The sequence below is a fragment of the Balearica regulorum genome, chromosome 3 (assembly GCF_011004875.1).
Source record: "Balearica regulorum gibbericeps isolate bBalReg1 chromosome 3, bBalReg1.pri, whole genome shotgun sequence".
NCBI classification, from domain to species: Eukaryota; Metazoa; Chordata; class Aves; order Gruiformes; family Gruidae; genus Balearica; species Balearica regulorum.
In genome coordinates, this window is record NC_046186.1 from 108,842,360 (window position 1) to 108,865,824 (window position 23,465).

General features: G+C 39.3%; 1 protein-coding gene across 6 annotated transcripts in view; it reads right to left on the reverse strand.

The window, feature by feature from the left end:
* The window catches only part of CLIP4 (CAP-Gly domain containing linker protein family member 4), a 33,465-nt gene extending 11,546 nt beyond the window's left edge, over positions 1 to 21,919 (reverse strand). For 2 of the 6 annotated variants that reach the window (XM_075749438.1, XM_075749443.1), the window contains exons 1-11: positions 21,805 to 21,919; positions 20,681 to 20,717; positions 18,383 to 18,439; positions 17,639 to 17,785; positions 13,071 to 13,210; positions 12,082 to 12,175; positions 11,014 to 11,175; positions 7,546 to 7,664; positions 5,087 to 5,323; positions 1,665 to 1,800; positions 793 to 933 (exon numbers count right to left, since the gene is read on the reverse strand). In XM_075749438.1, coding sequence (XP_075605553.1) covers positions 793 to 933; positions 1,665 to 1,800; positions 5,087 to 5,323; positions 7,546 to 7,664; positions 11,014 to 11,175; positions 12,082 to 12,175; positions 13,071 to 13,210; positions 17,639 to 17,771 — 1,162 coding nt within the window. In that variant the 5' untranslated portion in view covers positions 17,772 to 17,785; positions 18,383 to 18,439; positions 20,681 to 20,717; positions 21,805 to 21,919. Of the gene's footprint in view, positions 1 to 792; positions 934 to 1,664; positions 1,801 to 5,086; positions 5,324 to 7,545; positions 7,665 to 11,013; positions 11,176 to 12,081; positions 12,176 to 13,070; positions 13,211 to 17,638; positions 17,786 to 18,382; positions 18,440 to 19,764; positions 19,831 to 20,209; positions 20,339 to 20,680; positions 20,718 to 21,804 lie in introns of all 6 variants that reach the window. The other 4 variants (XM_075749441.1, XM_075749440.1, XM_075749439.1 and 1 more) reach the window with 4 other exon arrangements.
* Positions 21,920 to 23,465: the final 1,546 nt, after the last annotated feature.

Genomic DNA, 23,465 nt, shown 5'->3' on the forward strand with positions numbered 1-23,465 from the left:
TGATTATGTAGCCAGCCAGGCACAGGGCCAGGTTATGTGTGGTGGGCACTGTACACAGCAGGGAAGAGTCTGTACTCCAAACACCTTGGAACCTAAACAGATGAGAAAAGACGCATCATTCTTACTTCACAACGAGGGAACTTGTAGTAATTTGAATAAATTACTAAAAGACTAAACCAGAGCCAGGGATTGAGCCTGCAACTCCAATCAGCAGACTGAGGCTGTATTACAGGGGCATCCTTTCTCTTCTAATTTGCCTCTGGTTTTACTCAGATAACTTAATGAGCAAATAAAACACAATCAGTTCCTCGATCATTTTGCCAGAAAATAAAATTTCTTCAATTCCTACATATAAAGGTGTATATAGATTAGTTTCTAGATTTTCACTGATTTCAGTGATATGTTTCAAGTTACTCAGCAAGATCTTTGTAAAAGAAATCATGTTATGTTTAGACATTTAACTGATATCACAGCCAACCAGAAATTACTTTAAAGGTTCAAGAATAAACAGTGGTGAACTTTTTTTCTTTAAATAGAGTATATAAAGACCTCTATTAGTACATCAGATCACTATCATCACTAAAGCAATTACACATGTCATTCCATTACTAATTTAAAGGCTACTGAATGAATATCTAATACTGAGAACACACAGCTAATAAATATCACCTTCTCATCCCAAGTGATGAACTAATTCCAAACGAGTATTTTAATACCAAGATTTACATGATTGGTGCTAATTCTTGAAGATGAGTATCTCAATCCTATCTCAACATACAAGAAAATACTCACCAGAATTCACTTTGGAAGTTATGTGCGTCACATCTATTTTCTTGGATTTGACCAGAGGTAGAGACCGCGTGGAAGAACTTCGTACAGAGCTTTTTTTGTGATCAGAAGCCTTGCTTATTTTAGAAAGAGGTGCAAAGATACCTGGAGAGAAAATTGTATGTGCCAAAAAAAGAACCAGGAGTAACATTAATGTAACAAAACTTTCTGGCTACTATCTCTTACATCAATTAATTTAGGGGATTTTTTTTCAGCCACGATCATTGCTTGCTGTGCTGTCAAAGCACTTGTAAGGGGAGGAAGGACTAGCTCAAATGAACAGTGAAACCAAAAGACTTATCAAGCAACTTGAACAGAGTAATTCAGGAAGTCAGTAGAACTATCAATTAGAATCTGTGTCCTAATGGTAACATTCAGTCTCCACTGTTACAAAACGCAAGACTTTGTATATCATGACTGTCCATGAAATACCACTTAAAGTACCTCAAACTGGAAGTTAGAAAACTGCTACAAGCATGAATCTCTTAAAGGAAGGCAAAGCAGGTAAAGAAACATGGCCATTATTGTTACAACACAAAAAAATAACTTCAACAATATAGATAGAAAGACAGGAAAGACTATTATCTCACAGGTTCAAGGAAATAACCAGAAATAAGCAGAAATTTTGACTGATTGGTTGGTTCAGTAGTTTTGCAAATAGTTGAGGCCAAAACACTAAGAACAGTTAAAAGTATCAATAAAACAAACAAAGCACTAAAAAGAAAAGCAACAGAATTTGTTACCTGTTTTTATTCTCCCCAAAGGTTCCTATCTTCCAACACTTTTTTTAAAATTAAGGTTTTAAAAAAATGTAAGAAAAAATATAAAGGTTATACCGCGTTTCGGTGCACACTTGAAGTACTGGACTTTTCCAACACTTCCATTGTTCTTTCCTTCTGGTTCATCCAGCTCTATGCCAGCCCACTGGCCACTGGCAAATTCCGTTGTGCCACAGAATCTTAATGTACCAACCTAAAGCAAAAAGCACCAACACAGAATGACTTTGTTAAACAAGTATCACCCATGAGAACATAGGATAGATGATGGAGACAGCAAGTCATCTCCAAGCTTTTGACTGGAATGGAGACATACAAATATAATCTCCCTCATTTATTGACATTCCTATCTTTCAATGCCAGCCAATACATTTTCCAAAATGTGTTAGTCCTTCTGTGTATGTTTTGTATTAAACAAAAGCAGTGGTTATTGACAGATCTGGTAACGGAGAAGAATTAGGCAGTAAGCACCACTGTACAATGCAACTCCAAGTCAGCAAAGTACAGGGGGATATACCTAACAAGGTTTTACTTTCAGTGTCTTCCACAACGATAGTTCCAGAATCATGGCTAGACATCTTGCTGAACTGGAGGTTCCATGGAAATCCTGGATAAAAAAATTCTATAAATATATCTCTGTGTGTATAAATATATATATTTATATATATATTGCAAAGATTAAAGGGTAAACTTCAGAGCATACTTAATTTTTTCTTTGGAAAAGATTCACAACTCTTTTATTCCCTCCTTATGATTAAACAAAATTTTAAAAACCAACAAATGTTTTAAACATTTTGTTGTTGTTTCAATATATATAATACCATATACTCTGAACAGATAAGTAGTATATCAAGAATATCAAGACAGACCAGTCTTGCTGGTGGACCTCAGCCTCCACAAATGTACATTTTAAGTTCACACACTTCAACCAAATGGGAGGAATAACCAACAGAGATGCATTTAACATTGATTTACATTCATTTTTATATTTGATTTTTAAATTAGCTTTAGTAATAAAAACCTTTGATCTTTCAGTTGCTCAGTTTTCATTATCTCATGTGACCTTAATACTGTTAGTTCATTTTTTACTATGACTTCACTGTCTAATCCAGCCCTCAGAGAGTAAACAGACAGAAACCATTTTTTTCTTTACTATATAACCTTCCAGCTACACTTTCTTAAAGTTCTGTAAAGAAATAAACATGACCCAGAGTCTGTTCTTTTACTCTGAACGTCTCCTTTAAACTTGATTGTTGTCAGCAGGTACACCATACTAATCTTGACCCAGACTTTTTAGCTACCAACTCAGAGATCAAATTCCGCTGGAGGAAGTTTGGCCAAGTGGCCTAACAGATCCCCACTCTCCAGGCACCAGCCAAAGGACACTTTCCAAGCAGAGGGAAGAGACCAACAGGCATCTTAAACTGGAGGTGGAGATGGCAAAACTGAGGCTCCAATTCTGCACAAGCCCCAGGACTTGCATAAGCAAGGAGCAGAGGATATCCTGCACATGAGAAACACAGCGGGAACAGGATTACAAGAGTTTTCTCCCAGCTACTGGTTTCCCTGCACTCACATTTCGTTGAGTGCCCCTTCAGATCACACATAATCCAGCACAGCAGGAGCCGGTGAAGCTGGGGGACCCTAAATCATGTACACATAAACACCTGCTTACACAGCTTTCTACCCTGTCAGACAACTAGAATGGCAGGTGCAGTAGGAATCAATTTTCCCTCTGGCATCTGCTGTGCCTGGCTTTCAAGCTTCATTACAGCTGATGCATTAGGAGACTGCAGAAGCAGAAAAAAGAACAGGAATCCATAAACGTTGCTCATACAAATGCTGCCGTTCCAGTGTCCTTGTCCCAGCTTCCATGTTCCAGAAATGAGAACTGATCCAAAAGGAGGTTAAGAATTGGGCACCAATTTCATCATCCTGTTCTCACTTTTGCTCCACCCTGCACACATTTATGAGTATCAAGGGAGAGGGGAAGAGATCAGGGCTGAGATCAACTTCTCCATTCAGACAAATGGAGACAGTGGGTGGGAAACGATGTGGGAGTAATGCAGAACAGCTCCTCGCGCACAAAGAAAGGAAAGGAAGAAAGCAGATGTGGAAAAGGAAGACCAAAAAGTCCCATCACATTCCTCCTTCTCAACTACTGTATAACAGCTCTGGTGGCTCCCTTAAAAAAAGCTAGATGGAAAGCCCTGCTGGCCTTTGGAAGCAGAAAACCAGCTTCCAACAACTTCTTAAAAACACTCTAACAGCATACTCAATTAAAAGAAAAAAAGGTAACCAAACCTGGGAAGCTTTATCCATACATGGTAAGCACATTACAGTACAGACAGTACTATGGGCCTTACTTGGAGAAAAGATACACAGGAGAACTAATTTCTTCCCTTTCTTGCTATAAAGCCTCCATTACTTGCAGTTACATTATCTCCCCTTCCTTTCGCTGTGCAATGGCTTTCTGTAAATTTCCATGAACTTCTTACCATCTTTAAAGACTAAGCAGCTTCCTGTACATACTTTAGTTAAAATGCCTTCTGCATAGCTAGTCATTCCTTCACTTTTCCTGACCCAATTTCAAGAATACAGCAAATGAATACACAGAATGGAAGCTGCTTTGCACTCTCGGTGGAGTTCGCTTTAGAACACTTCAGTTGTGATAATTACAAATCTGCAGTTATACGAGAAAAATTATTAAAGGTAAAGTTACTCAAACATAAAATTTGGCTCACAAATGCTTTCAATATTTACCAGAAAAATATTTGAAATCTTTAAGAGTTCTAGCATTCTTAAATCATTTCAGAGCCCTTGCTATCAAGAGCAAATAAAAGGTATGAATGCTAACTGCAGTAACAACATTACATTTTTCAAATACATTTTTAAAAATGTGTCTAGCAAGGTATCTTAAAAGCTATTCACAGTTGAGCTGGACCAGCATTATCTACATTCTCATACTTCCACAGAACACTGGAACAACCCCAGTGGCACAGCACTGCTTCAAAGACTTTAGCTGCATTGCACCAGTGAAATAGGGTTACTGTAGGCTAAGGAGAATTAAAGTTTTCGTTTACCACTTTCTGGAAACTATCGGGGTAATTCACAAATGCATACTCATAACTGAAAGCTGGGCAACTCACAAAGTAATCTGTAAATTTTACCATCATTTTGATGTAACACCAAAAAAGTTAATAGAAGCTGAGCCATGCTGATGTACTATAGGAGACTCTTAAAAATTGTTTACAGATACAAAATGCAGACGATGCCTGTCAAAACAGCTTTTCATAGTAGTGACTTTCTTTAACACATAACAGTTTGGCTTACTGCTTTCTGTAACCAGATCCTTACTGCCATCCAGAGCTCATGCCTTCCAGAAAGTGTTTTAGACCCTCAAATTTGAGGTATGTCTCCAAAGGGGTAAATAAATTGACTGTCCAGAAACGATGAGAGTAGTATCAGGTTGCTCATCATACCTTCTGTCCTGCAATGACAACACGATCTCCCAGTTTCAGGCCAAGCGACAAAAGCATGGCCTTGCCTGTGACATGATCGTAGTTTGGAATCATGGCTTTTGAGATGTCACATGAGAGAGGCACTGCATCCAGCAATATCTGCTTGATTTCTTTTGCGCTGGCCGCTGCATCTGCCATTTCCAGTGGCATATCTACTGGATCAGGAACCACATCTGCCGGAATCTGCCCTTTGTCATTCTGTAGAAACATAAGATAGCACAGGATTTCATGTTGCGACAAGAGAAACCTGATCACACAAAGCAGTTTATGAAGTTCTTAATCCTCTTCATTACATATTTTTCCTAGAATATAAACAACTATAAAAACATCCACATTTTCAAATAAGGATGCCAAAACATCCTTAGATATACAAACTAGCATTTACAGTGTCTTATTTTCAAAAGTGCTAAGTTACCAAAATTTTTAATCTTAAGAGCATTAGTAGTACTCAAAACACATAAAAAACCACACCTGTATAAATCTGTGTACCTGAACACAGAGTTAGGAAAGTAAGCAACAATTCTGGTTCGTATTGCCAATATTGTAAAGCTAACACTTCCCAAAGAATTTATCTTTACCCAGTGCATGATTTACTCCTTGATGAGGCTTATTCCAAATGTAAGACAGAATTTAATTAATGTATGTTGCACGTACAGAATACACAAATTTGATGTCTTACATAAATACTTGAGTAAATCTGTCCAGGTGTATTTAGATACAGACTATTCCATGAGAGATGAATTAAGGACAGAGTCCTTTCCAAACACTTCCCATTCCCAGAGAGCAGTGATTGTGATTCCCCATATGTCCCATGTGACACTCGCCCTAGGCCAGAGTTGTTGGAGTACCAGCTCACCTGGAGTTAACCTTAACTCAAGGCCAAGTACGCTGTTGGGCTATCAGGCTGCTACAATGGCAAGTTCTACCTACACTTTCTTCAGCAAAGCCATTAGTATGCATCTTCGCCTGCCTGCCAATTTTCACAAAGTTTGTGGAAACATAATTATCTCCTTCTTCCAAATTAGTCTCAACTGAGCCCCTGGACTCAGAAATTACTGGAAGCTCAAACAGGGAATGACTCAGAGCAAGATCGTATTTGCTTTGTTTCCTAAAAAAAACCAGACTAAGAGCTCAACCTTCCCTGAGCCCCCTATAAATCTCCCTGTCTCAGCCCTTGAAAACCATAATCCTTACTCAGCATTTACACTCTGCTGTTGTGATATAAGCAAACTCTAGACACCGTCTCTGGTCAGAACTTTATGGCAGGACTGAAGAATTAAACACCCACCATTCCTTAAAAATCAACAGTCATTCTGTAAGTAAAAAGTCAACCTATTCAAGTCACGGTACCTTAAAAACAGGAAGTTTTTAAAAACAGGGTGTTTGTTTTGAGTTTTTAGTCATCACATTAGCGATTTTTCGGTCAGATCAGACCACCAGGTGCCCCACAAATCTTTGTGTCAACACGAGGTAGGGGGCAGAGCATGGGCATGAAGGTAAAAGCAGGCACAGTAGCACAGGATTGCTTTTTCAAGGGCAGAGCCGCCTTTTGCCAGCTCAGAATGCTTGTGCAACTACAAAGCAGTATTCCCTGTGACAACAGACTCTTAAACATACAGGTGCCGTAGAATTTGAAACGTGTATATGCACACTGAATAATGAGATAAAGAAGAAAAACAGCGTTTTTAAAGAGATCTAGACTGAATATTATTAAGAACTGTATGAACAATGGTGTTCCAGAAGATTTCACACCATCAGTGATACATAAAATAATGACTTTTGAGTACCCTTAAAACAATTCTAATGTCTCATTAAACAGAACCCCTGAATGTGAAAACAGAGAACTGAGATACTGCCTATGCTAAAGAAGAAGAAAAAAAAAAAAATCAACCAACAAACAAAAGTCTCACAGGAAAAAAACCACAATCAAAAAACAAGATTTGTGGCTAGACACATATAGCAGCACTTTATAACTCAGGCCTATTACTTGGTTAGTAAGCAGAGCAGTTAATGTTTCTTCATTATCAGTTACTTATGGTAAGACTAAGTTTACTGCTCAGCAATACACTGCATTTCTGGAGGTGACAGACTGCACTCCTGTATTTCTGAAAAGGTCCACCACTGCCATGACAACTGTAGCAAGACACAAAGGAGTATTAAATGGAAGTTCAAGTAACAAATAGAAGAACATCTTGAAAGCTATTTGAACTAATGAACTAGACTGCGACACAAAAACACAGACTTCAACACACAAGTATGACAAAGCATACAAAATCATCCACTACGAGTTATAAATATTTTTTCTGAGGCACTACCGCTCCATGCAACACATTTTTAACTAACCAAAATCCTGGACAGACTGTTCACTTTTTCCAGGTACTTTTTTCACCTTTTGGTGAATCTACAACCCAACTCCTTACCCTAAAGGCAGGATTTGCTCCATGTTCCAGTAAACACCTGACAGCTCCTGTACATAGGTTAAATGCAGCAATATGTAAAGCTGTTCCAAAATCAAAATCACTGCAGGTGGCATCCACATCTGCAATTAAACATCACATGAGGTGCGTAAGTCTGTTACATGAACATTTTACCCTACAGATTCCTGAAGAGGACATTCATTTTTACAGCTCACGTTAACATTTATACAGAGATACCATTATTTATGTACTAAATGCATATGAGAAGTAATTCTACATACAATATCAACCTTATCTGCATCTGTTTATTCACATCATGAACCAATCTGGAAATAAGCATTTACTTTCGTTCATACTAATGACTTAACTGCAAAATTGTTGCTATTCAGGATGCCCAATCTACTGAGCTACGATTAACAAGTTAGTAACTTTGCGTTTCATGTAAATTAAAGTTTTAGAAATATTTATATTTTATTGCTTCTAGTTGTCAAATATTAAAATGAGATGTATCTTCAACCAGTTGTTTTCCTTTGTGAGCAGGTAGTGGGACAATGGAAAACGGATTATACCTCTAGTTTACATTCATTTAATTGCTAATGGCCAAGAACGAAGTAAGAGCTAGTGATTTTTATAACTTCTTTGTTTCAAAGAATTGCACTCTGAAGGGTCTTGCATGGATAGTTTGGAAAATGGAGCACTGCATTTGACTAAAATGCATTTAGCATAATATGTATTTCCATCATTTGTTCCCAATATATCTTTCAATCTGCTATGAAGTTATTACTGTTCTTGAAGATTGGAGTTTTAATGTTTATTTAGTCTTTGGCTCCTCTCCTAAACTATACAAGGGAGATGTCAGCTTAAGTCAATTATGTATATGACTTAATTAAAAATGCCAGCTGATTTAATACACAAACCAAAAGCCAACAAGTATTAGCAATAATGTTCCAATTTGAAATACTGGTGAGGAACATAAAACTTTCCACCTCAGGGCTATACAGGCTCCTAGTACTTTCCAGTATTAGGCTCTGTCCCAAAAACCACTAGCCCTTTTCATAATGTGATAAACAAGTATATCTCAACTGTATCAACATCCTTATATAGTTAATTAATATTTTGGGGGCAAATAAAACATCAACATATATAGAAGATATATAAATATATATGTCTGTATAGATATGTCAACTTTATACATACTAATAAAGACTGACTCTGAACTTTACAAAAACCAAAGATCACATTCAGGATCAAGTTTTAGAAGTTTTACAATTGCACTAATATGAATACAAGCTTAGCTATTTTAAATTCAATTGGCACACGCATGAAAAAAGACTGCATTCACATGACACAATCGTAACGACAGCTACATAGGCAGATGTACCTTTTATAGATCAAATGTCAAAAGACTATTACCAGTTTAAAACTGAGCAGAAGCTGTGTAGTTCTATACAACTACTGAAACTTCCATGTTTAATAAGGCTATCAAGTATTTTCTGTGCACATAGGAACCAATTTGCAGAAATACAATTTGCAGTAATGTCAGCTACTGAGTCAGCAACAATTGTATGTACTTCCATTTTAAAAAGCAACTGTCATATTTTTGGATTTTGTTAGACTTCTTCAGACTTGCAGGCTTCATGCCTGGAGTTTTTAAACACTGTTTTCTTACAGCGTTGTTCTAAGTCTAAGTTGGCATAGTACAGGTGACAAAAAGAAATGTATGTATAACAAATGATACCCAGAAACTAACCCCAAACTATCTAGGGAAAATTGATATGCAGGAATGGTGTGTCATTAGCAACCCATGCAGGTTACAGTCATTGTCTAATGGCACCACATAACATTTCTAATTCTTAAAACTTTAAAAATTTTTAAATATAAAACCTCTAAAAATCTAAGATCAAACTAGCTCTCTGTTCTAACAATCGAGAAGTAAATGTGTATAAAGAACTTGACTGCAGAGCATCATAAAGGAAATAGTTTAGCAGTAAATCAAAAGGAAACATCTGTGGTACTCGCTGTTTCACAATGGGTGTCTCAGAGTCAGTATAACACTGTCTTGAAAAGTTATTTATACATTAACAACCCTTTTTTCTCTCCAGTTCCATATGTATCCATCCAAGGCATATTTGCCGTCTACGTATGTCCTCCCTTCCCTGCAAACTGCCTACATCCTCCCTTCTCTGCAAACTGCCTGATGAAGTATGGAGCTAAGATTATTCTATTGATTCTGACCATCCATTGTTTTCATGTCACAGGGCAAATCTTTTTATACATTTTCTGACATTAAAAAAAAAAAAAAAAAAAGTCATCTGCTTATCCAAGAGTTGCCAACTGCCAAGGCATTTCACCAGAGTGGTTTCCTTGGAAATCTGAGCAAATTCCCACCCTTTCTGTACGCATTGCACAGGAAGAGATGAGAAAATGCAAGTGCAAACTAGGTCTAAAAGAAGACCTAATCTGCTGATGCAAATTATGGAAATCAGACTACTGAAGTGTGATGTGAACTTAACTACTGTGCAGTCTTATTTTCTTTTTTGTTACTAACTTTTGTTACTAACTTGTTACCTCTTAAGCATGTCATACAAGTAACAGTGCTGTTTAACAACTACCTCCATAATGATTCAAGATGTGGTAAGCAAGCCCTGTGTGCTCCAAAAACCTATCAGCTTTTCAAAATTTTGAGACGGAATCTTTAGCTACAACTAGCTAGAAAAGGGCATTAATCATTTTGCAAAATGGCACAATCAGAAGGATATTCAGTAGAACAAATTAACATTTGTACAATTTTAGTATTAAAATTGCTTACTGGTTTTCACATCCTGACCAAATTAGGAACAAACTGTTCTGGTTCAGAACCACTTCTGTATTTCCATTTGCATTAGTATAAATTACCAATCCTTCATGTTATCATTCCAAATAGCATTATCTATTCATGCCAAACACTAAAGTCAAACTGTTCCTTACACGTGACCTTTTAGATTGCAGAGAAGTGGGAAAAGTGAGCATGTCAAAGTTGCTTCAGTCACTAGTTGGCCACATCCCATTGTCAAATCCCCACTTCTCTTTTACCCTTCTCCCAGCATTTCAAACATACTTCTCAATGTTTAAGGAATCTTAAAAACCGTAAGAATTTACCAGAATAATTACACCTTTGGTTTTCTGCATACATTCACTTAGTCCTCAACAACTTAGAATTAACCTGTTCGTTTTCTGTTCTGTTAGATACTTGTCTACCATCTTGTACAAAGCTCAAGTTTAAAAATCAGCAATAGAAGCAGTGCATTAAACTAAAAAAAAAAAAATAGGTTAAGAGAAAAATGAGCCAATGAGGCTGACTAAAAGAATAGGAAATTAAGACATTATTTATATATAATGGAGAAACAAGTCCCACACTTAGAAGACCAGTACACACGAACTTAGGGTTAACAGAGTTGGACAACTACATAAAACAAAAGTAACAACGTCTACCTTTTGGCTTTGCATTTTTCAAAATAACACTAATAAGTTCTGGAACATCAAAGTAGGCAGCATAATGCAAGGCATTCATATTTGTCCAGCGGCTGCGTAAACTGCTATCAGCACCCAAATCAATAAGCTGCGTTGCAAATTTTACAGCAGTTTCAACATCACCTGCAAGATAAATTTTATAAAACATGCATTAGAGATGTATTTAAGCTCAGAAAATATGCACATGCTTATGTGTAACACAATGTACATTAAACCATTAAAGCTCAGAGCAGAACAATTACTACGCCTTTCCTTTTAGGATTAGGATGCAAAAATCTTTGCCTTTTATCATAAAGGGCTGAAATCTCTGCTATAGTATATAACAACACTACATGTTTACCTCTAACGTAAATAATGTGTCACCCATCAAAACCAGGGATTTTAGTATCTGATAGAAGAAAAAAAAATTTACGCCACAATGCTGAAGTTTACGTTAAAAGATCTGCCAACACCAGAAAAGCTAACCTACGGCAGATCTCACTCAAACTTAGTTCAAATTCAGAGAACTGGGTTCGGGTCAACGAAAAAGAAGTACAACATAGAAAAGCTAATAGGAACGTTCAAACAGAGTTAAATATGCTCTTATTTCCAGTACTTATGATCATCATAATGCAAACAAAGATTATTGTTTTCTTCTGTCATGATCAGGGTGAAAGAAAGAAAGAAAAAAAAAGAAAAAAAGAAAAGAAACCAGCCAGTCACCTAAAGGTTCTAGTTTCACTGATGTAAGAAAACTGTCCATAGCTTAGTTCACAGTTTGTACCTCAGTCTGAAATAGCCTTTGCTACATTAAATATATGTTTAATGTAGCCATTGTTTGCAATATCCATACCACTAACTCAACTTACTACCAACTGCCAGAGCCATAACTGCGCTACAGTTCTGTATCCTCCTTTCTGATGGCCACTAGAAGAGCCAAAACCAAGCATTAAAAATAAAATCTACTGCAAGGAAAAATTCTGTAACGGTGGGATTAGCCTTTGTGAATTAATTAGGTTTTTACATCTATAATGATGTTTCTTTACTCACCAATACCATGAGCCCCTGATTTGCAAGTGTAATGCAAGAGAGTCATGTCAGTCAGTCCATCTCTGTCATTCACATTACAACCCCTCTTAATGATCTGAAAGACCAGTAAATTTTAGCTCTGACATCAGTATTATTTAGTAAGTTATTTCAGGTATATTGACTCCTGGGTTCATTTCAATAGCTAGTAACAAAGAAGCCTGCCAGAACAGACTGTAACTGCAGAACTGAGCAACATGCACACATGCAATAAATAGTATTATACGAATATCATTAACCTTCATTGTTTACATATTTTAAAGCTTCTTTGTATTCTTACTTCTAACATACATTTCACATGTCGAAAAGTTAACTGCTTAAATGAACAACAGGAAAATTACATCATTTATGAAGTCTCTCTCCTTGTTCTCTGATCTCTCAACAATCCCTCCCTCCCCCCCCACAAAAATGCCCCCAGTTATACTACAGTAGGAAGAATCTTTACAGTACTTCCCCACCTGTATAGAAGAGCCTGTAATCCAGAAGAAGAAAAATAAGAAAGTAGGATGAAATTACTAGAAAGGAGGAGTCTTCTGAAAGCAGCCTACTGCAGGTTACAAAGAGATTTCAGTTCCTAACTCATTTTGTGCCTTGGAAACATTGCCCTTAAGGTCAGGCTTCACTGTAACTTCATATATTGCAGTTTATGATTACTGCTAAGTAGGGAACTGAAATACCAAGGTGAAGGGTCTCTAAACAACTGCTTTGAAAAGAACCATTGTTTCTACCATCTATCCAAATCTATTGGATTTTTATCCCTCATCTTTCTTGTTCCAAATGAAAGCTGACAACATGTGGAATCCAAGGCACTGCTCAGTAACTACTTGTTAAAAGGCAAAAACTGTATCTGTGTTTATGATTAGTTCTGCTTCTGAATTAATTGTTTTTATTCACTGTCAAAATAGTATTTCTGTAACACTGAAAGCATTCAAGGATCTTCATTTATACCTCACCTCGTTCCCAATAACATCAATATTCTGCTGGACTTGTGGAACCCACTGCCTTAAGATAGCAAACAATTCAGAAACCGATGTTTTGGGGTTGAAAAGTATTTCTTGGCATGCTGCATCATTGGGATCAAAGAAGGAAAACTCTGTTAAAAAAAAATAATCATTAGGTACAACTCTAAGTTTTAACATCCATCTAGCTTTTCAAACTCAGGCAAAGAATAGCAGAGAGTCACTTCACTGCTAATCACACTGGAAAATCAGAATTTTGAATTAATTTAGGAAATTTTCTTTAACATCTGGTCTATTTTTCCTTTAATACTAAGGTCTTGCTTATACTTCCGAAAAAAACTTTGAATCGGCAACCAATATACAGGTATTGCAAGACTGATTTAGGCAAGGACTAACAGATATGTGCAGTAATTATGCTAATAAGGGTTTACTCTTGCTTCAAGCTAGCCAAAGACTGCTGATCCTGAGCTGTTCCCAGGCACAGACAAGCCTCTTGATCTCTCCATGATTAAATGCGTACATGATTTCCCCATATGCTACAAAACATGTCTTTTCCTTCTTCTTTCATCACAATTTACATAAAACATACCAAAATATAAACACATGCACAAATCAGGAAGGCATTCTATTCTATTATTTTCAGATATTTCGTGCATGTATCAATCCCAGCTGGTAGCAGCTGCAGAAAACATCTTTAAAATTTAAGCCACCAAGATCAGAAAACAGAATATGTATTTTTAAGATTTTAGGCCTCATGTTGCTTCAGGCAACCCAAAGCAGAGGTGTAAAAACCACCTTCTATTGAAGTATGGTATTTCATGTTACTTACAGGTGTATGCATGTATACACACATACTGTATTTTAAATTTGTGGAATTTCTTCCAATTCTGGAAAATTATATGAAAGAATCTGGATAACAATGGCTATCAGGAGAAGGAATGGAAGCAGAACCTATTCTCATCAGCAAATGACTAAATCATGGAAAACACTGAACTTTTATCCCCCCTGCAGCTATCAGGGAGTTGTCTTTTTAAAAGGTTTCAAATAAATGTAAATGTCAGCTTGCATCAATCGCAGATACGAGGCTCTCGGAACGGACATATAGGTTAAGTAAAACAGAGCATCAGCCACCTGGGTGTATGACGTGGTATAAACTACCTCTGGATGAATCATCATAACCTTTCCAGAAAAAGAGCATACCATGCTTCTAGATTGGATTAACAGATGAATAGCCAGGAAGCGAGCTCCGTATGTTTATCTAGAGTTCCTTTAACAGCATTGCCTTGATTCAAAAAGAATGAAAAAGGAGGACTTCACTGATATTTAGCATGAATTTTTATTTCCACCTAGCATATTAAAAAAAGCACCTCCCTTATCTCCCAGCACTATGCGAAGTGTGCTTCTTACCTACATCCCCATGCGTTGACCCAGATCTACTGATTTATCTACTAATATTTAACTTCTGCATAAACCACAGCTGATTTCATCTTGAAAACTATGAAGCAAATGGACAACTAGCCAACAAGATTAATAATCTTACACAACACGCACGATTCCTACTCTACCTGGAAGCTTTCTAGCTACTAACCTGAACCAAATTATATTTCAAAAATCAAGTCTAACAGACTGTTACAATCAGCATGCTAAGGTAAAAACCTGAAAATATATTAAGTATTACTAACAACCATCATAAGTGCTTAACAGGTGATCAACTGTAGTGTTTACAAACCAAAGAAATGTTACAGAAAATCTGTTAAAACAAGAAGTTCCATGAAAGCATGACAATGGCATCTAGGTATTTTAAAACATTACTTTCTCCACCTCTATCTTTCCCAGGCATTGATGGTGCTCAACTGTATTAAGCAAAAATAAATGCACTTAATGTAATGACAAAGAATCTTTGCCTGTTGTGGTTTAATCTTCTTTACCTAGATGCAGTAATATCACTGTTACACAGGTGACAGCAACCTCCTATAAAAGGAATTTCTTTTATTCAATGAGTAGGCATAGACTGAGGAGGACAGATAGTAGTGATATTGTAGTGTTATTAGAAGATATCACAACACAACTATGTTTAAAGGACAAATGGAAAATTTTTCTAAGGGATAAGAAAGCAGAATGGAATAAATCATGGCAGTACTTAACAGTAGAATAGAGCAGACAAGTTATGAGAACAGGGTTTAACCATGTAGAGAAGCATGTTTATGTACTATAAACATATAGTATGGAACTGCTACATTTCCAACCTGTGCTAACTCATCAAATGTGTCTCAAGAATGCTGAGTCTGTCAAAGACAGAACATTACATTATATGTATTTATTTTTCCTGAACACAGTTGATTGCTGTAATCAATGTATGGGAAAAACAGAGGTGGAAACAGCATATTTTAAGATATATAGATGCTGTAAACATCATCTGCAATATTCAAAGGCATTTTAATTGTAGCTAGCTATGAAAATCTTTACCTACAGTGATGTAATAATGTATTATATATCCTGGTTTAAATATTATCATTATTCATACATGTGAAGACAATTCAACTTTATTTCAAAAGCCTATCACCGATACTTGCTATAATTTTCTGTGAACACTCATTTCACAGTCCTTACCACTACAAACATCTACACTTCCACAGAAATACCCTGTGTACCGTATTGTTCGCATACTGAAAGCATGAGAAAAAGCATAACTATAGAGGTTTTAAATGTGATGTAGATGCTTAACTACATTTAATTACTGCAATTTTACATGTTAACACACTATCCAGTTCTACGAGATGTAAAAAACCTGCAAACATCTGACCACACACACAGAAGAAACAGTAAGAAGGAAAATATAATTTAAAATGTATGCAATAAGTAGAAAAAGCATGGGCCTTCATATTTCATTTCTTTTAAAAAGTAATAGAGAATTCATTTGTTGTGGTATAGCCCCAGCCAGCAGCTGAGCACCACACAGCCGTTTGCTCACCCCTCCCCCTCTAGTGGGATGAGAAAAAGAATCAGAAGAAAAAGGTAAAACTCATGGGTTGGGATAAGGACATTTTACTGAGACAGCAAAGGGAGAAGGAAGTAACACCACCACTACTAATAAAAGAATATAAAACGCAGGTGATACAACAACTGGCACAGGCTGGTTTTTTGGTTCAGCTGCAGTGCCTGTTGCTGGGGTTGGAGTAGCCACGGTTCCGGTTACTCTGCTTTCCCTCTCTTCCCCTGGGGGTGCTGCCTACTATCAAGCAGTGTTTGGTAGACAGTGGCCAGGGCCCAGCACAGTGCTGTAAGTTGTGCCTCTTTGGAATAGCCACAGCATTTTCCTTGCAAATATTCTATCACTTTATCGGAGTCCTGTAGTTATTCAGGAGGGAAGTTCCAAACCACTGGATGGGAGAAGCTCTCTAGATACCTACCCATGTTTTCTCACATGCCACACCACCCCTGACTTTTCAGCCCCAGGATAGTCCTTTGGGTGATATTCTTAAAACAATTTTTTGTAAGCCTAAACAAGATCTGAAACACATTCAGGAGACTTAGCAATAGGAACATGCATGCTTGAACATCTCAAGGATACTCAAAATTCTCAAAAGTGGCTGTAACTAGCCTTAAGGAAAAAAGGTAGGTAAAAGAGCACGAGAAAATATCCCCCTCCATCTTCCTCATAGATTGGCTGCAATTATTAATAAACTCTGAGAGATGTTGTCCGAGATACGGGCATGACAGCTACACCACATGCAAATATCAGCTTAACCTCATGATATGACCTCATCACTGGTCATAAGTTGGTATTACACTGTACAGCAAAACGAGAATCCGGACCCCTCTCCCAGAGGTGATAGTGCAGCAGAAAATACATACAGCAAGTAGAGATTTACCTAACACAACCACGTGAACAAACAAAACACCACTGTGGCCAGCAACTATTTAACTAATATAATAAACGCATATAACAACTTTGTTTTAACACACTCTGGTCAGATCTGTCATTATCTCAACCCCCTGTGCCCCACGTTGGGCGCCACAAAGGACTGTCGTGGCTTAGCCCCAGCCAGCAGCTGAGCACCACGCGGCTGCTTGCTCACTCCCCCCCCCCCCGCCTCCCCCGGTGGGATGGGGAGGAGAATCAAAAGAAAAAGGTAAAATTGGTGGGTTGGGACAAGGACCATTTACTGGGACAGCAAAGGAAGAGGAAAATAACAACAACATATAATACTTACAAAGTGATACACAATGCAATTTGCTCACCACCCGGAACCCAATGCCCAGCCCTTCCAGAGCAGCGACCCATCCTCCCTGGCCAGCTCTCCCCTTTATATCCAGAGCATGACATCATATGGTATGGAACACCCCTTTGGCTAGTTTGGGTCAGCTGTCCTGGCTGTGTCCCCTCCCAGTTTCTTGTGATAATTAACTTTATCCCAGCTGAAAACCAGGACACATTTAACCAGCAGTAAACTTTTTCTGAAAAGAAGGAATAAATTAAGAACTGATAGCTTTTCTTAAAAATTATTATTCAAATATATTCTCTGCTGATCACAAATTAATTTTCTGTTCAAAGTACATACCACAGTCTGAAGGCATTGGTGCTGCAGCAACAGAAAAAGTAACAGAAGTTGCAGAGTTTGGGAATAAGAGTCGTTCTCCTTCAACGAGGGAATCTCCTTCTAAGGAAGGTTCTGGGAGATCCTCTATGGTCATCTTCTAGAAAGCCACTTTAGGAGGAAAAAAATGAATAAATAACCCCCTTAGAAATACTTTAGATTAATTCTATCATATTAAGATATAATGTGCAACAAGACTAAAATCTTTCATTTTTGCAAACACAGATAATTACTACCATTACATTCTCACAAACTAATAAAGTTAATTAGTGAAAGCTAGTAGAGTATGGTGTCAAGAATATGCAACTTCCAGTTTTGACTTAATCACTAAACTTGCCTATAAACATTGCCTTGTAATGTAATACATGATATTTCTCCCCAGTTTTCCACTTGAGCAGCAATGAAAATAATGCTATAATGAGGAAGCACATGACAATGATGAATGGATTAGTATGTTATACAGCTTTATGAAAATGTTAAGCATCAAGTACCTTTCCTCATACTCTGCATGCATATTCCTTTCCTTCACCATAAGCAAGCATATGCTACCAGCTACCACTTTCTCCTCTTTTAAAATTCTGAGCACTTTAATCTTCCCTCACAAAGCTGCAGACAATTCATCATCAAGTGATTCACTCCTGGACTCACGATTCCGTATCAGCTCCTTTCCCAGCTTCTCCCCCCTATGTTTTAAAATAGCATACTTACCACCTCCACTCTGATGTTGTTTCCAGTCAACTTTTCAGAAAGTTGGCCCTAGAGCAACTTAGGAGAGAAAAGAAAGATTAAAGGGCTGTATGGTTATAGCAACATTTTCTAACAACCAGGTCAAGTTACATTCTAGCTACGGTTCACTTGCTAAGATCAGAGGAGAGCTGGTTACCACTTGTAAGACATCTAGTCAGGTAAATTCAGTAACAAATAACAAAAAACATTATTCTTAATAGAAACAGGCATTATTGCCCTATCAGAGACTACCTCTTACACTTGAAAAACTGAAATCCTGCATCTTGAATTTTCATGGTTAAATACTCAGGGTAGAAGCAGTGCTTCTACTAGACAACCTAGATTTTTATTCTAGAGATTGCTATACAGTGTTCTTTACTCAGTAATTTGTTTAGCCAGTTTGCTTGACAGAAATAATTTGTGGAGCTTTAAGCCATGTTTGGTTTTATTACGTTTAATCTATACACATGAGTAAACAAGAAAAATAAAGACGTAGTCTGTTTTTGAGACTTCTTTTGGGTTTTGTATCCTACATACAACAACCTATGTCAATAGATTTATTCTAATTTTTTCCCAAATAAGTTTGTCACACTATTTGGGAACCTCACATAACCTACATTCTAATACAAGAAGCATTTTAGCAGTGGATTACAGATGCTAATCTTGAAGTAAATACATGAAAACCTCTTCTTCTTGCACACCATCCACAATTGACCCTGTCCTCAACTTGGAAAAAAGAGATCCAGATGAAAAAAGCTCATTTTTTTCCAACTAGTTTATTTCCTCAGTCTTATGCAGCTGTACAAATGCATGTGCTGGCAAAAAGATCAAGGAGGAGGCCACTGGGAAGGGCAGGACTGTTTCTTCCCACAGCATTATCAAATTGCATTGGCTTAAGCATTCTTAGCTTTAACAAGGCCAAAAATATCATTAATTATTTCAATTATTATTTTCACCCAGCAAGAAAGTTAGAGTTTACATTTTTAATAACTTTATAGTCATTGTAAACATGACACCAATAACTTTCTTGCATGAGGGACTAGAAAGTCTCTTAAGCTGCAAGTCACTAACTAAATCTCTTTTATAGGGCAATAGTGAAATAAATTTGCTACCATCTGTGAAGAGGCTACAGCAAAACAAAGCAAAGCTTTGTACAACACATGAATACACAACAGTTTTTCACAGGTAGCACATCAAACACTCTCACAAAACACACAAAGGAACAAGTAATATGCATGCGTGTAAAAGACATGACAGCTGAACCTGTTAAATTAGAAAATGACGGAAAGGAATTATAAGCTTTTTACACAGCGCTGCCTGTACAACACAGGAAACAAAAGAAACACAATGAAAAGTAGCCAGACCTGACTGAGCAGATGGTAACAGGAAGAGATGAGATTTGTAGAGTATGATGACAAAAGTTGCTGGAACTAGAAATCAACAGAGACGTTTGAAAATTAATACAAAAAAAGACTGTTTATTGCACACAGAAAAGGACACTGAACAGAACAGAATCTGTGCGTTTGCAAGTATCCAGGGCATCTTTTACTCTGAGGGGCCAGACAGGGAGAATACAATCTGTCACACAAGTGAAACGAATTCAGCACACAAACTACCAAAGCACAGCCGGCAGGGAAACAACCCATGCTGCTGGGTAGGCAATATGAATACCCAAGTGCTACATTGCACGTACCGATCCAACTCCGTAAAGAACGGCTTCGCACGTTTACGCTAGTGCCAACACCCCCTGAACTAAGCGTGCACATCCTTACACTGTGGCGTTTTAATTTGGATCTAGAAGTATATTACCATGTTATGACACAGTACTGAACCATGCAATGTCAAGGCAACAACATGTTCTGCACCCATGACTACCTCCAGAGACTGCTAGCTCAAGTAATAAGAACATCACAACCAGTTAACATCACACACGCATACCTGGAAAGCCAAAAGAAAAGCAAAAGGTTGAAAACTATTTCAAAGAAAGGGAAAAGACAAACAGATATTGTCCTCGTAATGACTTCTGTTCTGAGCAAAAACACAACTGCCTGAGGTATTAATAATATCCAAGGCATACAGACTCAGATGGGAAGTCCTCGTGAAATGGAATGGAAGGTCTTCCAGAAGAGCAATAATTTCCCTACATTAGTAAGATGAGTTTAGACAGACGGAAAGAAACAGTTAGCGAAACTCAATGAAAGAAAGGACAGAATTTTCCTGTTCACAGCATTGCCAAACTTCCACTAAGCGTAGTTTAGCACGGTAGAGTATCATACTTACTATTTACCAGCCATACATTCTTCTAACCAAATTAAATCTGAAACAGAAAAATAGAAATATCATTGGGAAAAAAAAATAAGAAAACTTGGAGTCATCAGATGCACGCACACATTTCTGTTGACAAGACTGAAGAGCAGCTACAGGTTTCCTGATGTCCCCATGTTACAGAGAAGTGCATGGTACTTCCGCATATTGGGGGGAAAAAAAAAATTACGTAGCACGGGATCCAACTTTTTCACATACTTCAGATTTTGTAATTTGCAACTTGTGTTAAAGCACAAAGTTTTCCTGCAAGTGCTATAAAAAAACCTGCCAAATGCTAAAGCACTTCAAGTGATGAAATACAATTGTACTAGGGCTTTGATAGCAGAACTTGTCACAAATATGATGCTATTTTTGACACTAACCATGCATAATGGACTACTTGTCATGTATTTATATGTGCTCAAGAAGAAAAATGTTCAGAGAACAATCCTCTTGCACATACACTATCTGATTACCCCATAAGATTCAGACCACAAGTGGCAGACACGTTATGTGTATATAGGTACACTCCAAACTGGTTTTTCAACCGGTGTGCGGGGCCCTCTTGCAACACGGCACTTGGCTTTGAGACGCTGGAAGTTTGAGAGTTCAGGTTTCAGAGCTGCCCAGGTTGGCTCTGCTCCTTCAGCGCTTCCCGCGTTGCCTCCCCCAGCAGAAAGCCAGGCACCGCTCAGAGGCGCCCCCGGGAGCCGGGCGGGGGGCGGGGGGGGGCGGGTGTCCCAGCCGCGGCGGCCGCCGCCTCAGCCGGCCGAGGCACGCGCTAACGGCCAGCGCACCGAGCCGCCCCACCGCTCCCCGCGCGGTGCTCCCGCCTTGCCGCCCTGCCACACGCCACCCCGGCCCGTCGGGCGGACCCACGGACCCGCGAGATGCAATTGGGAGTGGAGAGGGGGGATCGCTGCGCCGCGCGGTGGGGGCCAGGGCCGGCCGCGGCCCGCCCGCTGCGGCAGCCCCCGCGCAGCCACCCCGCCCCCACGCCGTGCTGGACGGATGGTGGGAGAGCACCAGGAGGCCGCCGGTCCCCGTCCCGCTCCCCTGCGGGAGGTTCGGAGACACAGCCGTACCCCCCCGAGCCCTACCTGCTCTCTGCGGGCAGGGGCGCGGCCGGGCGCTCCGGGGGCCTCCCGCGCCCGCCCGGAGCTGAGGGAACCGAGCGAAGCCCCGGCCCCCCGCCCCTCCCCACCCACCGGCCTATCGGCGGCCAGCACCGCCCTCCTCGCCCCGCCCTACTCCACTCCCCCGCCCCCGCTGGGCCCTGGCGCGCGCGCGGGCGGCGCCCTTCCCGCTGCCGGCTGGGGCCTGTCAGCGTCCTGTCAGCGGGCAGCCCGCGGCGGGTGAGGTAGAGCCTGGCGGCTCCTCTGCCCGAAACGTAGCGCGGGGTGAGTCAGGTAACTCCGGAGCAGTTATAAAACAGGCAGCGCTGAGGTAAAACGATGTGCCAGACAGGCTGGGAGCGCAGCCTCCGGGGGCTGCGTTTCCTAAAAAGAAAATACGCAGGCAGCTGGCCACAGCCCACTGTGACCACAGGAGACATTTCTCAGCGTACCCCCCCTTAAACACAGGCTGGAGGTGCTGTTTCACCCAAGGTGACTGCCAGCCCACGTTGGTCCTGGGTGGGGACAGGCCTGGAAACCGACCAGGGCGAGGCAGAGGACGGATCAGTTTAATCCACTGCACCTGCCCATGGTCACACAACACCGGTACCGCAGCTGTGGTCGCCCTCACCAGTGCTCAAAAATAAAGTCAAGGGAAAATTAAAGGCCAGCGAACTGCAGGTCAGGCAGCTTTGGTTTGTGGATGAGCAAGGAAGTGATGTCAATGCTGCCCATTGCTCACTTTTTCCCCGAAGAGAAATTGGGGTAGAAGGTATGGCTGGAAGAAGATGGAGAGCAATGAGATGGCAGCACAGTGCTTCTTAACCGAGGACTTCAGGCGCCAAGTGTTCATGAATGCTTAACACCCTAAAATGTTTATGCACCAACAGCTGCGTAAAGGGACTTGCTTAAGGTCACACATCATCACTGGTAGATTTAAAGCACAGAACACGGAAATCTGGAATTCCCAGTTATTTTAGTAACCAACTGGAGGAATGAAAGTAGCAACTTCCAAGAAGGCTTTTCAGGGGGTGCTTATCCAGTGCTGTAAACTTAGTAAGGGTCTAAATCCAAAGAATGGTAATCTCTCAGAAACCCATGCAGTGGTAAACCCATTTTCATAAGGCTCAAAACCAGGCTACTTGAGGGGAATTTGACCTGGATAAAAACTCAGACAAGTCCTGGTATATTTTTGTGCTCAGTGCGGGTCACTATTAAGTAAATACAACTGTTGTTTATAACCAGTTTTTTGTTGTTGTTTTTCCTGTGATGATATTAATTGTGGAGGGGAGGCAGTACAAATAATGGGAATGAGAAGTGGAAATTACCTCAAGTGAAGTACTGGAAAAGTCAAGAGCTGTAAGTGCTCTCAGATCGCAGAGACTTGAAAACTGAAGGATGTGGAACATGGAGTTGCAGTTGTGATAGTAAACATGATACCAGACGGCTAGGGAAAAGCTAAGATAATTCTCCAGTTTCTTAGAAATGTTCCATACTTCAGAAAAGGCAGAGAAAAATTGTAATCCAGGAAAATGCAGGCCTGCTATTTCCACCTCAAGCGTAATTTAGAAAAAGAGTTTGAAGTATAACCAAAGACATGAATGTAAGCGAGATCAAATGTGAGCTCAGTATCAGCAGTTCATGTC